This window comes from Salvelinus alpinus, chromosome 25 (assembly GCF_045679555.1).
Source record: "Salvelinus alpinus chromosome 25, SLU_Salpinus.1, whole genome shotgun sequence".
Classification (NCBI taxonomy): domain Eukaryota; kingdom Metazoa; phylum Chordata; class Actinopteri; order Salmoniformes; family Salmonidae; genus Salvelinus; species Salvelinus alpinus.
The window spans coordinates 36,609,857-36,624,871 of NC_092110.1; the positions used below are offsets into that span (position 1 = coordinate 36,609,857).

The 15,015-nt window shown below is 43.1% G+C and overlaps 1 protein-coding gene and 1 long non-coding RNA gene across 4 annotated transcripts; one reads left to right on the forward strand and one right to left on the reverse strand.

The window, feature by feature from the left end:
* Positions 1–1,064: 1,064 nt before the first annotated feature.
* Positions 1,065–5,131, reverse strand: LOC139553875 (uncharacterized). 2 transcript variants are annotated; one of them, XR_011670744.1, is made up of 6 exons: positions 4,935–5,131; positions 4,450–4,596; positions 3,791–4,081; positions 3,419–3,673; positions 3,036–3,193; positions 1,065–2,931 (listed from the first exon to the last, which is right to left on the reverse strand). XR_011670744.1 is itself a non-coding variant. In XM_071366628.1 (5 exons), the coding sequence occupies exons 1-5, from the start codon at positions 4,322–4,324 to the stop codon at positions 2,746–2,748; spliced, it is 939 nt and encodes a 312-aa protein (XP_071222729.1). In that variant the 5' UTR covers positions 4,325–4,350; the 3' UTR covers positions 1,065–2,745. The 2 variants fall into 2 exon arrangements, 1 of the variants encoding a protein (XP_071222729.1); XM_071366628.1 differs by lacking the exons at positions 4,450–4,596; positions 4,935–5,131 and adding an exon at positions 4,276–4,350.
* Positions 4,504–14,901, forward strand: LOC139553877 (uncharacterized). Of its 2 annotated transcripts, none has more exons than XR_011670747.1 (4): positions 4,504–4,574; positions 12,843–13,100; positions 13,970–14,130; positions 14,224–14,901. It is a non-coding gene; the product is annotated as an uncharacterized lncRNA (long non-coding RNA). The 2 variants fall into 2 exon arrangements; XR_011670746.1 differs by lacking the exon at positions 4,504–4,574 and adding an exon at positions 12,575–12,724 and having other exon boundaries at positions 12,861–13,100.
* Positions 14,902–15,015: the final 114 nt, after the last annotated feature.

The window sequence follows — 15,015 nt, forward strand, 5'->3', positions numbered from 1 at the left end:
ACCAAGACTCTTCCAAGAGCTGGCCGCCCAGCCAAACTCCACCCAGCCAACTGAGCAATGGGGGGAGAAGGGCTTTGGTCAGGAAGGTGACCAAGACAATGCTCCAGAGTTCCTCTGTGGAGATGGGAGAACCTTCCAGAAGGAACAACCATCTCTGCAGCACTCCACCAATCAGGCCTTTATGGTACAGTGGCCAGATGGAAGCCACTCCTCAGTAAAAGGCAGCCCGCTTGGAGTTTGCAAAAAGGCACATAATCTTGTTTCTCATGGTCTGAGAGTCCTTTATCTGGTCTGATGACATCAATATTGAACTCTTTGACCTGAATGCCAAGCGTCACGTCTGGAGGAAACCTGGCACCATCCCTGCGGTGAAGCATGGGGGTGGCAGCATCATGCTGTGGGGATGTTTTTCAGCGGCAGGGACTGGGAGACTAGTCTCGATAGAGAGAAAGATGACAACCTGCTCCACAGCGCTCTGAATGTCAGACAGGGGTGAAGGTTCACCTTCTAACAGAACAACGACCCCAAGCACACATCCAAGACAACGCAGGAGTGGCTTCGGGACAAGTCTCTGAATGTCCTTGAGTGCCCCAGACAGAGCCTGGACTTGAACACGATCGAACATCTCTGGAGAGACCTGAAAATAGCTGTGCAGCAAAGTTCCCCCATCCAACCTGACAGAGCTTGAGAGGATCTGCAAAGAAGAATGGGAGACACCTCAAATACAGGTGTGCCAAGCTTGTAGCATCATACCAAAGAAGATTTGATGCTGTAATGACTGCCAAAGGTGCTTCAACAAAGTACTGAGGAAAGGGTCTGAATACTTATAATGTGATATCAGTTTTTTTTTTTTTTAAATACATTTGACACAATTTCTACAAACCTGTTTTTGCTTCGACATTATGGGGTAGTGTGTAGATTGATGAGGGGAAAAATGATTTGATCAATTTTAGAATAAGGCAACAAAATGTGTAAAAAGTCAAGGGGTCTGAATACTTTCCGAATGCACCGTAAATACTTGTGCTCCAGTTGAAAAGATGACTGATGTAAAAAGGACGTTTTCATTTGATGGCTCGATCAAATCAAATTTTATTTGTCACATGTGCCGAAAACAACAGGTGTAGATCTTACAGTGAGAGGCTTACTTACAAGCCCTTAACCAACAATGCAGTTTTAAGAAAATAATGTTAAGAAAATATTTACTAAATAAAGTTAAAAAGATAAAAAAGTAACACAAAATAACAATAACGAGGCTGTATACAGGGGGTACCGGTACCGAGTCAATGTGTGGGGGTACAGGTTAGTCAAGGTAACTTGTACAGCGAGTAGCAGCAGTGTAAAAACAAAGGGGGGAGGGGGGTGTCGATGCAAATAGTCCGGGTGGCAATTTGATAAATTGTTCAGCAGTCTTATGGCGTGGGGGTAGAAGCTGTTAAGGAGCTTTTTGGACCTAGACTTGGTGCTCCGATACCGCTTGCCATGCAGTAGCAGAGTGAACAGTCTATGACTAGGGTGACTTGGGCCTTCCTCAGACACCGCCTAGTATAGAGGACCAGGATGGCAAGAAGCTTGGCCCCAGTGATGTACTGGACCGTACGCACTACCCTCTGTAGCACCTTACGGTCGGATACCGAGCAGTTGCCATATCAGACGGTGATGCAACCGCTCAGGATGCTCTCGATGATGCAGTTATAGAACTTTTTGAGTATCTGGGGACCCATGCCAAATCTTTTCAGTCTCCCAAGGGGGAAAAGGTGTTGTCGTGCCCTCTTCACGACTGTCTTGGTGTGTTTGGACCATGATAGTTTGTTGGTGATGTGGACACCAAGGAACTTGAAGCTCTCGACCCGCTCCACTACAGCCCTGTCGATGTGAATGGGGGCGTGTTCGGCCCTCCTTTTCCTGTAGTCCACGATCATCTCCTTTGTCTTGATAGATAATTTTTTTTCAAAGAATCCATCTACGGTGGCCTAATGAGGTCAAGTCTGCCCTTTCAAATACACAACAATGATGGGTAGGTGGAACTAATACCATATTATTGGTGATTGGTACAACTATCTGATTATACAATTTAAAGAACGTAAGGCTGAACTAGGGGTTAATTTGGAATTGGCCACAAATCTGGAAAAATGTGGCTCTATGGTATAATGATACCACATTCTAGTAAATATAAAGGTTTTGTATAAAACAACTTCACATCATGTTGATGAATCTAGACACACGTTGATGAATGAAGCCCTGAGGTGAATGTCCCAGTTTCTGAGTAACGTCTTGTACTGATGTAACCCAATGACTGTATGACGTGACATCAGAGGCCCAACTTCCTGTGCTTCTGCTCTCATGTCTGGTGATGCGCTTCCTGTTTGAACTTGGAGGTGTTCTGCTGGTGCTGGTTCTTCTCAGTGAAGTAGACAGTCTGTATCTCAGGAGAGTGCTGTGATTCTGGACAGGAGAGTGATGTGGTTCTGGTTAGGAGAGTGCTGTGGTTCTGGGCAGGAGAGTGCTGTGGTTCTGGACAGGAGAGTGCTGTGGTTCTGGACAGGAGAGTGCTGTGGTTCTGGACAGGAGAGTGGTGTGGTTCTGGTCAGGAGAGTGCTGTGGTTCTGGACAGGAGAGTGCTGTGGTTCTGGTCAGGAGAGTGCTGTGGTTCTGGTCAGGAGAGTGCTGTGGTTCTGGAAAGGAGAGTGCTGTGGTTCTGGTCAGGAGATTGCTGTGGTTCTGGACAGGAGAGTGCTGTGGTTCTGGTCAGGAGAGTGCTGTGGTTCTGGTCAGGAGAGTGGTGTGGTTCTGGACAGGAGAGGGCTGTGGTTCTGGACAGGAGAGTGCTGTGGTTCTGGTCAGGAGAGGGCTGTGGTTCTGGACAGGAGAGGGCTGTGGTTCTTCTCTCCCTGGTGAAGTGTTCACTGAGTTGTAAGCTCTTGGAACAATGACCTGTTTGGAGATGAAACATTACAACATTTAAATGATTAAAATGATTGTTATTTAAATCTATTGTCTAGTATAATGCATATATGAATGAATGACAGAGCAGGTACCTCTTTTAGTGAATGTTGTTCTTTAGTGATTTTCTGTCTTCTGGTATGTTTGATGTATCCAATACCAAGTAACACAGCAACTAGGAGTAATATACCAGTAACACCACCCACAATGGTGGCAACTGGTAACACTGAGGCTTTCCCATCCTCACCACTACCTGAGGACACACACACACACACACACACAGTGTTCATAAGATGATAGTTTCAGGCAGAATTAATCCAATCTTAACTAGAGAAGAATTACAATAATGATGTCAAAACTTTAGTCATATTTTTTATTTTATTCCAATGAATTAAACTTGAATTGATATGATATTATTAGTAGGTTATTAAACAGTGATGGAGGTATACAGTGAAGGTGGAGGCTAAATGGTACTGACAGTCCTCCATGGGTTGAGAGATGGTCTGTGTGCTGACGTGGTTGCTGCTGGTACATTGGATCCTTCCAGTCAATACATAGATGGTCATGTTACCACCGGTTAGTGACGGAGACTGTTGTGACAGTGTACACTGACCGCTGTCACAGACAGACAACATCCAGACATCTTTAACTGAACAGTTCACTGTGACATCACAGAGTCCCACACTTGTGTTGAAGAGAGATGTGACATCCATGACTGGTTTGGGAACATGATCTATAAGAGACAGTTTTAAGATCCAAAGAAGAGACAGATAATTATTAGGCCTACATTCATTATTGAACCTGATCAGACACATTAAATGTACAGCAGAAAACTCAGCAGATAACTCACCCTCCACTAACAGTCTATATGTAGTAGTTGATTCTTCCCAACTTATTTGATAGTTTGCCATGTAAATTCCACTGTCAGTTTCCATTAGATTCTTAATACACAGAGAATGGTTATCATTGTTATAGTCCACCTTCTCCTTGTATTTAGGAGAGATCTCTTTGTCTCCAAATATTACATCACTGTCCTTCATCCATTTAAGTCCTTTGATCATCTCAGGAGGTTCTGCAACAGCCAGACATATTGAACCCCCCTTCAACCCATACTGGTCCACTAAAGGTTCTGCCCTGATTCCTAATGAGAGAGGACCAAGATCACATTTAGTATTTCACTGACAGTCATTAATGTACATATTAAATCAGTAAGTCATTTGCTGCCTAAAATCAAAACTTTTCCATTTATCCATGTTATGTGCACAAAGTTTACATTCTACAGTTTAATTCCAATATCAAAAGAGATGTCTTCACACAATACAATGAATAGGTTACCTATGGTGATGCATAGCCTTAAAATGAGAAGAAACCCCAGAATATTCATATTCCTTTTGAGAGATGAAGTTTCTCTTCGTCTTTCAGGGTGCGGTCGCTGAATAATGCTGCTTAATATAGTTTACTGCGACTTCAAACCACACCTCTTCAGAATCAGGCCTGAACAATACTTACTGTTGATTGGTTCCCGGCCAAGGCAGGTGATTTCCGGCCAACGCAGGTGATTTCCGGGGAGGCAGGTAGCCTTGTGGGTTACAGCGTTGGGCCGGTAACCGACATCAAATCACCGAGCTGACAAGGTAAAAATCTGTCGTTCTGCCCCTGATCAAGGCAGTTGTCGCTGTGTAAGTTAACGTTAGACCTTTGGCTCCATTAACAGACAGTTAATGTTAAGGCTAAATTGGGAACCGATCTCGTATCTGATTATGTTTACATCTGTGCTAGTAATACACGCATATACAGTGCAGTGTCGTAAGTTACAGTATACGAATGTTTAGCTAATGTGGGCAGTGTTGCCAATTTAGCGACTTAGTCGCTATATTAAGCGAGTATTCAGACCCCTCTAGCGACACCTTTTCAAAAAAGAGACTATCGACAAATCTAGCGACTTTTTCTGGTGTTATTGGAGACAATGACGTGAAAGCACGTATCGTTCTTACTATTCTCAACGAGCAGCGGGTGCTGCCGTGGGCCCCACACCGTCCCAAAGCACTCACAGACGGCCCAGTCCTCTCGCTGCAGTCAGAGCAGGAGATGTTCACCCCTCCGCGTCCAGACTGCAAATGAATCGTGCATGCGGGAAGCCGCCGTAACTGATTTCCTCCCTGGCTTAGATTTAGGGCGGGATGTAAATGTAAAGAACTAAAATAAAAAACTAGGTAACTCCGACAGTGTCTCTTTTGGGTCACTTTTGCCGGTACCAAGCCCGGATAAAGGAGGAGGGTTGGAATTGTGACATAAAAAAAACTGAATCAACAGAAGAAAGTTCATTTGTAGTTCTAAACATATTTAGGGTGTTTTTTACTCCTTTTTGTCTCTCCCACGACGTTATTCCTCTCTCTTACAGCGTCCATGACAATTACATGCACATGGCCAATTACGCAAATTAGGCGATGACGTCATTTAGGACAGCCAATAGTTACTGTCCTTACTGAGGAGTTGGCAACACTGAATGTGGGGTAACTAGTAGGTTACAGCTGTCCGTGTTCAGCAAGTTAACATTCAGCCATTTGAAATCCATTAACTCAAAACCAACAATTGTTATTATCAATCTGTTAACGTTACTCAAAAGATTACCACAATTCGCAGATAGCCTGTTTGCTGTCGTGTCAGAGGAAATCCCTAAAAATTGTCAAAGACCCCAGCCACCCCAGTCATAGACTGTTCTCTCTACTACCGCATGGCAAGCGGTACCGGAGTGCCAATGTAACAGTATTAACTTTAGTCCGTCCCCTCGCGAACCAGGGACCCTCTGCACACATCAACAACAGTCACCCACGAAGCATCGTTACCCATCGCTCCACAAAAGCTGCGGCTCTTGCAGAGCAAGGGGAACCACTACTTCAAGGTCTCAGAGCAAGTGACGTCACCGATTGAAAGGCTATTAGCGCGCACCACCGCTAACTAGCTAGCCATTTCACATCCGTTACACCAAGTCTAGGACAAAAAGGCTTCTCAACAGTTTCTATCACCAAGCCATAAGACTCCTGAACAGGTAATCAAATGGCTACCCGGACTGTTTGCATTGTGTGCCCACCCAACCCCTCTTTTACGCTGCTGCTACTCTCTGTTTGTCATATATGCATAGTCACTTTAACTTTACATTCATGTACATACTACCTCAATTGGCACGACCAACGAGTGCCCCCCCCCCCCCCCCCCCCCCCGCACATTGGCTAACCGGGCTATCTACATTGTGTCCCACCACCCGCCAACCCCTCCTTTACGCTACTGCTACTCTCTGTTCATCATGTATGCATAGTCACTTTAACCATATCTACATGTACATACTACCTCAATCAGCCCGACTAACCGGTGCCTGTATGTAGCCTCGCTACTGTTATTTTTCACTGTCTTTTTATTGTTGTTTTTATTTCTTTACTTACCTATTGTTCACCTAATACCTTTTTTGCATTGTTGGTTAGAGCTTGTAAGTTGCATTTCACTGTAAGTAACTGTAACTCTGTTGTATTCGGCACACGTGACTTCTAAACTGATTCGAAAGGTGTATGAAATTATAGCTAGCTAAGTTACTTACTGCAGAGTAGGGCTAGCCATGATCTAATTAGTAACTTAGGCTGGTAGTTGATTTTAAGGTACAGTTATGATAATGTGATTTGTAATTAAGATTGAGATTGGACTAAAATGTGGGTAATTGGATGCTTAGATGTAACCATAGACTGTCTTATTTTTGCACAGGGTCAATTAAACATGAAAAGAAAGGGAGAGATATCAGACTTCTTTTTAAAGAAGCACAAACAGGCAGATAAGGTGCAAACAGAACACAGAGCAGCTCCCTATGAGGCTAGTCAGAGTCAGTGTGGTCAGACTTCACAAGGACCCAGTCTACCACCACCAGGTCAGAGCAGCTCCCTATGAGGCTAGTCAGAGTCAGTGTGGTCAGACTTCACAAGGACCCAGTCTACCACCACCAGGTCAGAGCATCTACCAGGCAGTCATTCACATGCCCAGTTCAGAATTTAAGTTTAGCTTCAGCTTGTAATAGATGATTTTGTCAGATAAAGCCTCACTTTAAAATGTTGGTTGTTGATTCATGTGTGTTCTTGTTTTGATGGCTGTGGCATTTTTATTTTGATGACACACTAATGGTTCTTGTGTTATTGCAATGTAATAGATGTCTCAAGGGATGACACAGAGACCTCTGGCTCTGAGCAAGACAGTGAGCCAGAGCTGCCAGGAGATGTCATCGTGCTCCTCCCAACTGCATCAAGTACCAGATATGCTTTTCCAACAGGACCCAATGGTGGGCCAGACCTATACCTTAAACTACACATTTTAGTTAGCAGCTGTTAGTATCTAATCTTGTTGATCCCTTAATTATACATTTCCATAGAGATATGACACATTATTTCATGTGTATTTCAGACACTTCAAGATCCAGAGAAGAGGGTCCTGTACAGCTGTGTTTGAAAACATTTCCCAGAACTCAGCATGCTACTAGGAAAAGGGCTTTCAACAGCTCCTGGTATGAGGACAATTCATGGCTTGAATATTCTGTAAGTCAAGATTGGATTTATTGTTTCACCTGTAGGCATTTTTCTCTGCCCAAAACACCTGAATCTGCCTTCACATCACAGTCAGGTTTTTGTAACTGGAAAAGGGCGCTGTTTTAAAGATTCTGGGTTTAAGCTCCATTCGAAGGCAGAGCATCATATCAATGCTATGTATGCTTGGAATCAGCATCAAAGGGCTATTGACAGCAACTCCTCCATGTTAGATGTCATCAATAAGGACCGGAGAAAGAAAGTGGAGGAAAACTGTACTTACATGAAAACAATTTCAGATGTGCTCCTTGTTCTGGTCAGGAGAGTGCCGTGGTTCTGGACAGGAGAGTGCCGTGGTTCTGGACAGGAGAGTGCCGTGGTTCTGGACAGGAGAGTGCCGTGGTTCTGGACAGGAGAGTGCCGTGGTTCTGGACAGGAGAGTGCCGTGGTTCTGGACAGGAGAGTGCCGTGGTTCTGGACAGGAGAGTGCCGTGGTTCTGGACAGGAGAGTGCCGTGGTTCTGGACAGGAGAGTGCCGTGGTTCTGGACAGGAGAGTGCCGTGGTTCTGGTCAGGAGAGTGCTGTGGTTCTGTGAGTTCAACGTCTTGCTCCGCGCTTATCTACAAATTCTGTGGTTCATTCTGCTGGTCGTGGCAACGTCATATCGCTAAGTCTCAGTTTAATGCAACTTGTGTTTTTGGAATGTTGAATGTCAAACTTTTTAAGTTCTTGTTTTTACCCCCCAAAAATGAATAAATTATTAATTAAATCAATTAATTGAAATAAATGATTAATTGAACCAGCACTGTTCAACTTCAAGTTTACACAGTCAATACAATGCGTTGTGGAATTGCTCCACATCCTGTCCAATTAAAAATAGTACCTGTTTCTGAACTTGGCCTTGTGTTTAAGGCTGCTGCCTTGGTACATGTAGATTTCCCTGCCTGTGTTGATACGAGTCCTGGCACCTACCTACTCTGTACCTCCTTCTCTCTGTCTCCCCTTCATTTTATATGTGTCTCTGTCATTGAAAAACAGTCAAATTCTTTCTGTAAAATACAGGAGAGTCCAATAAAGGAATAGTGCCTAGCAGCTGTGGTTAGAGGAAAAGCTAAATAACTTGGTCACTTTCAATGTACTTGTAGCATTTACAAAATATACATATAAATTAAGATTTTATTTCCTACTACTCATACTTTATAGTATTTTACACAAACTTGAACACACACAAACATACATTACACACAATAAATTGATGTTATTCTCCATCTATTTGTTAATTCTAAAACTGTGTCTGAATCAGTCTGGATGTGTACATGTGAGACAAAAGGAAAGTGAACAGTACGAATCTGCTCTCCCACTGGAACAATGTGAATGACTCGGAGGGTGTTGCAACGCAGTATCACAGATTATTGTGAAGTAGACATTTGTGACAGGCACAAGAGAAGTGTATTTTTCATGTGCAGTACACTATTTTGTACACAGAGCATTTCAATCACAGATAAATAACAGTAAGTTATTTAAGACAGAAACGATAGGAGGGAGGATGGTTGGGTGTATAACTCAAACATCTAGCAACCCAGAGGTTATGGGTTTGAATCTCATCATGGATAACTTTAGCATTTTAGCTAATTAGCTACCTTGCAACTAATTACTATTGTAACGACTCTGGGTTTATAAGCGCGGAAATCGACTCTGCCGCACGAGCAGTCGATAGCACGCCGGACCTCGGGCTAGAAGGTCGAGGGTTCGAGACCTGCCCCCTGCTGTTTCATTACAATTGTTTACCTAACAAGTGACGGGGTGACCACCATAGAGATCCTATTAAATAGTCTCATTCCTAACGCTATTGTGACCGCTTTGTTGTTTAATGAATCCTAGATTGCCCTGTTCAAGTCCCACAGAAGAATGAAGTATACTTTTAACATCTCTGTTCCAACAATATACAGGTATCTTCCATCTTCAGAGGAAGGACAAGACACAGTAAAAAGTATCAGGTTATTGGTACAGAGATCAAACATTAGGAAAGTATTTAGACCCCTTCCCATTTTCTACATTTTGTTACGTTACAGCCCTATTATAAAAATGATTACATAAATTGATTTCCTCATCAATCTTCACACAATACCCCATAACGACAAAGCGAAAACAGGTTTTTCGAAATGTTTGCTAATTTATTCAAAATTAAAAACAGAAATAACTTTTTGACATAAGTATTCAGACCCTTTGCTATGAGACTCGAAATTGAGCTCAGGTGCATCCTGTTTCCACTGATCATCCTTGAGATGTTTCTCCATCTTGATTAGAGCCCACGGTAAGTTCAATTGATTGGACATGATTTGGAAAGATACACACCTGTCTATATAAGGTCTCACAGTTGACAGTGTATGTCAGAGCAAAAACCAGGCCATTAGGTCGAAGGAATTGTCCGTAGAGCTCTGAAACAAGATTGTGTCGAGGCACAGATCTGGGGAAGGGTACCAAAACATTTCTGCAATATTGAAGGTCCCCAACAACACAGTGGCCTCCATCATTCTTAAATGAAAGAAGTTAGGAACCACCAAGACTCTTCCAAGAGCTGGCCGCCCAGCCAAACTCCACCCAGCCAACTGAGCAATGGGGGGAGAAGGGCTTTGGTCAGGAAGGTGACCAAGGCAATGCTCCAGAGTTCCTCTGTGGAGATGGGAGAACCTTCCAGAAGGAACAACCATCTCTGCAGCACTCCACCACTCAGGCCTTTATGGTAGAGAGGCCAGATGGAAGCCACTCCTCAGTAAAAGGCAGCCCGATTGGAGTTTGCAAAAAGGCACATAATCTTGTTTCTCATGGTCTGAGAGTCCTTTATCTGGTCTGATGACATCAATATTGAACTCTTTGACCTGAATGCCAAGCGTCACGTCTGGAGGAAACCTGGCACCATCCCTGCGGTGAAGCATGGGGGTGGCAGCATCATGCTGTGGGGATGTTTTTCAGCGGCAGGGACTGGGAGACTAGTCTCGATAGAGAGAAAGATGACAACCTGCTCCACAGCGCTCTGAATGTCAGACAGGGGTGAAGGTTCACCTTCTAACAGAACAACGACCCCAAGCACACATCCAAGACAACGCAGGAGTGGCTTCGGGACAAGTCTCTGAATGTCCTTGAGTGCCCCAGACAGAGCCTGGACTTGAACACGATCGAACATCTCTGGAGAGACCTGAAAATAGCTGTGCAGCGAAGTTCCCCCATCCAACCTGACAGAGCTTGAGAGGATCTACAAAGAAGAATGGGAGACACCTCAAATACAGGTGTGCCAAGCTTGTAGCATCATACCAAAGAAGATTTGATGCTGTAATGACTGCCAAAGGTGCTTCAACAAAGTACTGAGGAAAGGGTCTGAATACTTATAATGTGATATCAGTTGTTTTTTTTAAATACATTTGACACAATTTCTACAAACCTGTTTTTGCTTCGACATTATGGGGTAGTGTGTGTAGATTGATGAGGGGGGAAATTATTTGATCAATTTTAGAATAAGGCTGTAAGGTAACAAAATGTGTAAAATGTCAAGGGGTCTGAATACTTTCCGAATGCACCGTAAATACTTGTGTTCCAGTTAAAAAGATGACTGATGTAAAAAGGACGTTTTCATTTGATGGCTCGATCAAATCAAATTTTATTTGTCACATGTGCCGAAAACAACAGGTGTAGATCTTACAGTGAGAGGCTTACTTACAAGCCCTTAACCAACAATGCAGTTTTAAGAAAATAAAGTTAAGAAAATATTTACTAAATAAAGTTAAAAAGATAAAAAAGTAACACAAAATAACAATAACGAGGCTGTATACAGGGGGTACCGGTACCGAGTCAATGTGTGGGGGTACAGGTTAGTCAAGGTAACTTGTACAGCGAGTAGCAGCAGTGTAAAAACAAAGGGGGGAGGGGGGTGTCGATGCAAATAGTCCGGGTGGCAATTTGATAAATTGTTCAGCAGTCTTATGGCGTGGGGGTAGAAGCTGTTAAGGAGCTTTTTGGACCTGGACTTGGTGCTCCGATAACGCTTGCCATGCAGTAGCAGAGTGAACAGTCTATGACTAGGGTGACTTGGGCCTTCCTCAGACACCGCCTAGTATAGAGGACCAGGATGGCAAGAAGCTTTGCCCCAGTGATGTACTGGACCGTACGCACTACCCTCTGTAGCACCTTACGGTCGGATACCGAGCAGTTGCCATATCAGACGGTGATGCAACCTCTCAGGATGCTCTCGATGATGCAGTTATAGAAATTTTTGAGTATCTGGGGACCCATGCCAAATCTTTTCAGTCTCCCGAGGGGGAAAAGGTGTTGTCGTGCCCTCTTCACGACTGTCTTGGTGTGTTTGGACCATGATAGTTTGTTGGTGATGTGGACATCAAGGAACTTGAAGCTCTCGACCCACTCCACTACAGCTCTGTCGATTGTGAATGGGGGCGTGTTCGGCCCTCCTTTTCCTGTAGTCCACGATCATCTCCTTTGTCTTGATAGATAATTTTTTTTCAAAGAATCCATCTACGGTGGCCTAATGAGGTCAAGTCTGCCCTTTCAAATACACAACAATGATGGGTAGGTGGAACTAATACCATATTATTGGTGATTGGTACAACTATCTGATTCTACAATTTAAAGAACGTAAGGCTGAACTAGGGGTTAATTTAGAATTGGCCACAAATCTGGAAAAATGTGGCTCTATGGTATAATGATACCACATTCTAGTAAATATAAAGGTTTTGTATAAAACAACTTCACATCATGTTGATGAATCTAGACACACGTTGATGAATGAAGCCCTGAGGTGAATGTCCCAGTTTCTGAGTAACGTCTTGTACTGATGTAACCCAATGACTGTATGACGTGACATCAGAGGCCCAACTTCCTGTGCTTCTGCTCTCATGTCTGGTGATGCGCTTCCTGTTTGAACTTGGAGGTGTTCTGCTGGTGCTGGTTCTTCTCAGTGAAGTAGACAGTCTGTATCTCTGGTTCTGTCCATTAGAGTGCTGTGGTTCTGGACAGGAGAGTTCTGTGGTTCTGGTCAGGAGAGGGCTGTGGTTCTGGTCCTAAATACAAGGAAAAGGTGGATTATAACTCTGTGAACCATTCTCTGTGTATAAAGAATCTGTTAAACACAGACAGTAGAATGTACATGGTAGGTGCAATTAATCAGAGAGACTGGACAGATTCATCTATCACATACAGACTAAAAGTGCTGGGTGAGTTTTATGCATTGTTTGTGCTGGTAGTCTTATTTTTGTTTCTTTAATACAACTGTAGTCTCTAGACCACTCATGAATGTAGGTATCTCTTTCCCAACTCCATTGGTTCTTATAGATCATGTTCCCAAACCAGTCATGGATGTCACATCTCTCTTCAACACAAGTGTGGGACTCTGTGATGTCACAGTGAACTGTTCAGTTAAAGATGGCTGGATGTTGTCTGTCTGTGGCAGCGGTCAGTGTACACTGTCACAACAGTTACTGTCTCTGTCTGGGGTCAACATCATCATCTCCAATGGCAACGGGACTATCCAATGCACCAGCAGCAACCACGTCAGCACACAGACCATCTCTCAACCCATGGAGGACATATGTAAGTCCCATTCTAGCATTCATTTCAGGATCTACCTGTGAGGTTAGAAGCTGAACCTCATGTTGATATTGTACAGTCATTCTGTAATACCTCTGTCATTGTTTAATACTATATGATGCGATATCATACATTGTAAAAATATATCCACAGGATGTCAAAGTTATATGCTTAGTATTTTTATTTATTTAGAGCCAGCTCATAAACACCCAATGTTTTGATGACTAAGTCAATTAGTCATCCTTACTGCCTCTGATCTGGTGGACTCACTAAACACACCTGCTTCATTTGTAAATGATGTCTGAGTGTTGGACTGTGCCCCTGGCTATCCGTAAACAAAGAAAAAACAAGAAAATCATGGTTTGTTTTATATAAAAATCAGGTTTGTTTTATATAAGACATTTGAAGTGATTTATACTTTTACATTTTACATTTTACATTTTAGTCATTTAGCAGACGCTCTTATCCAGAGCGACTTACAGTAGAGTGCATACATTTTATTACATTTTTACATACTGAGACAAGGATATCCCTACCGGCCAAACCCTCCCTAACCCGGACGACGCTATGCCAATTGTGCGTCGCCCCACGGACCTCCCGGTTGCGGCCGGCTGCGACAGAGCCTGGGCGTGAACCCAGAGACTCTGGTGGTTCACGCCCAGGCCGCAACCGGGCGTGACTTTTGATAATGGAGTATATTTTAGCAAATACATTTACTTTGATACTTAAGTATATTTAAAAACAAACACTTTTAGACTTTTACTCAAGTAGTATCTGGGTGACTTTCACTTTTACTTTAGTCATCTTCTATTAAGGTATCTTTACTTTTATTAATGTGTGACAATTGGGACTTTTTCCACCACTGATCTCAGGTATTGGTGAGAAGGACGCCAAAGCTTCAGCATTATCAGTCAGGACCATTGTGGCCAATATTGTTCGATCAGTGTTTGTCTGTGTTGGATTGGCAGTCACCATAATGGCCATCATCAAGGTCCAAAGATGGATATCCTCAAAAGAAGATGACTCAACTCAGGTACTTCCTGTTAAATGCCTTTTCATTTTATTGGTTTACTTTGTAATCTTTGTTGAATGAAGATTTGATGTTATTGTAATGTCTCATCTTTAGGAAGTCATCGTTGAAGTCGCTGACACTTCAGTGAATGATTCAGCAGAGGTGAGGCCAGAACCACTGGGCCCTTCTGAGGTACAAACACTTTACAGCAATGTGCAGAAACCAGGACAGCAACACTAAATGGACTTCACCCAGTTGACCAGCATTTTATATGATAGACTGTAATACCATGGGACAGAAATGTAAAACATATTTCATGTAGTATTATCTGCAGTGTATTCGCTTAAAGGGAGAGCCGTGTTGGGTCGACTTCCACAGCAACGAAGAGCATTGAAGCATGATGCTAAACTCTGCATGTTCTGATGTGAAGCACACCATACACATTAACATATACTCTGTGAGTACAACGTCTTGCTCCGCACTTATCTACAAATTATGTGGTTCATTCTGCTGGTCGTGGCAACGTCATATCGCTATGTCTCAGTTTAATGCAACTTGTGTTTTGGAATGCTGAATATCACACTTTGGTAGTGTTTTTGGAATGTTGAATGTCCCACTTTTTAAGTTCCTGTTTTTACAAAAAACAATGAATAAATGATGAATTGAATCAATGAATTGAAATAAATGATGAATTGAACCAGCACTGTTCAACCTCAAGTTTACACAGTCAATACAATGCGTTGTGGAATTGCTCCACATCCTGTCTAATTAAAAATAGTACCTGTTTCTGAACTTGGCCTTGTGTTTAAGGCTGCTGCCTTGGCACATGTAGATTTCCCTGCCTGTGTTGATACGAGTCCTGGCACCTACCTACTCTGTACCTCCTTCTCTCTGTCTCCCCTTCAT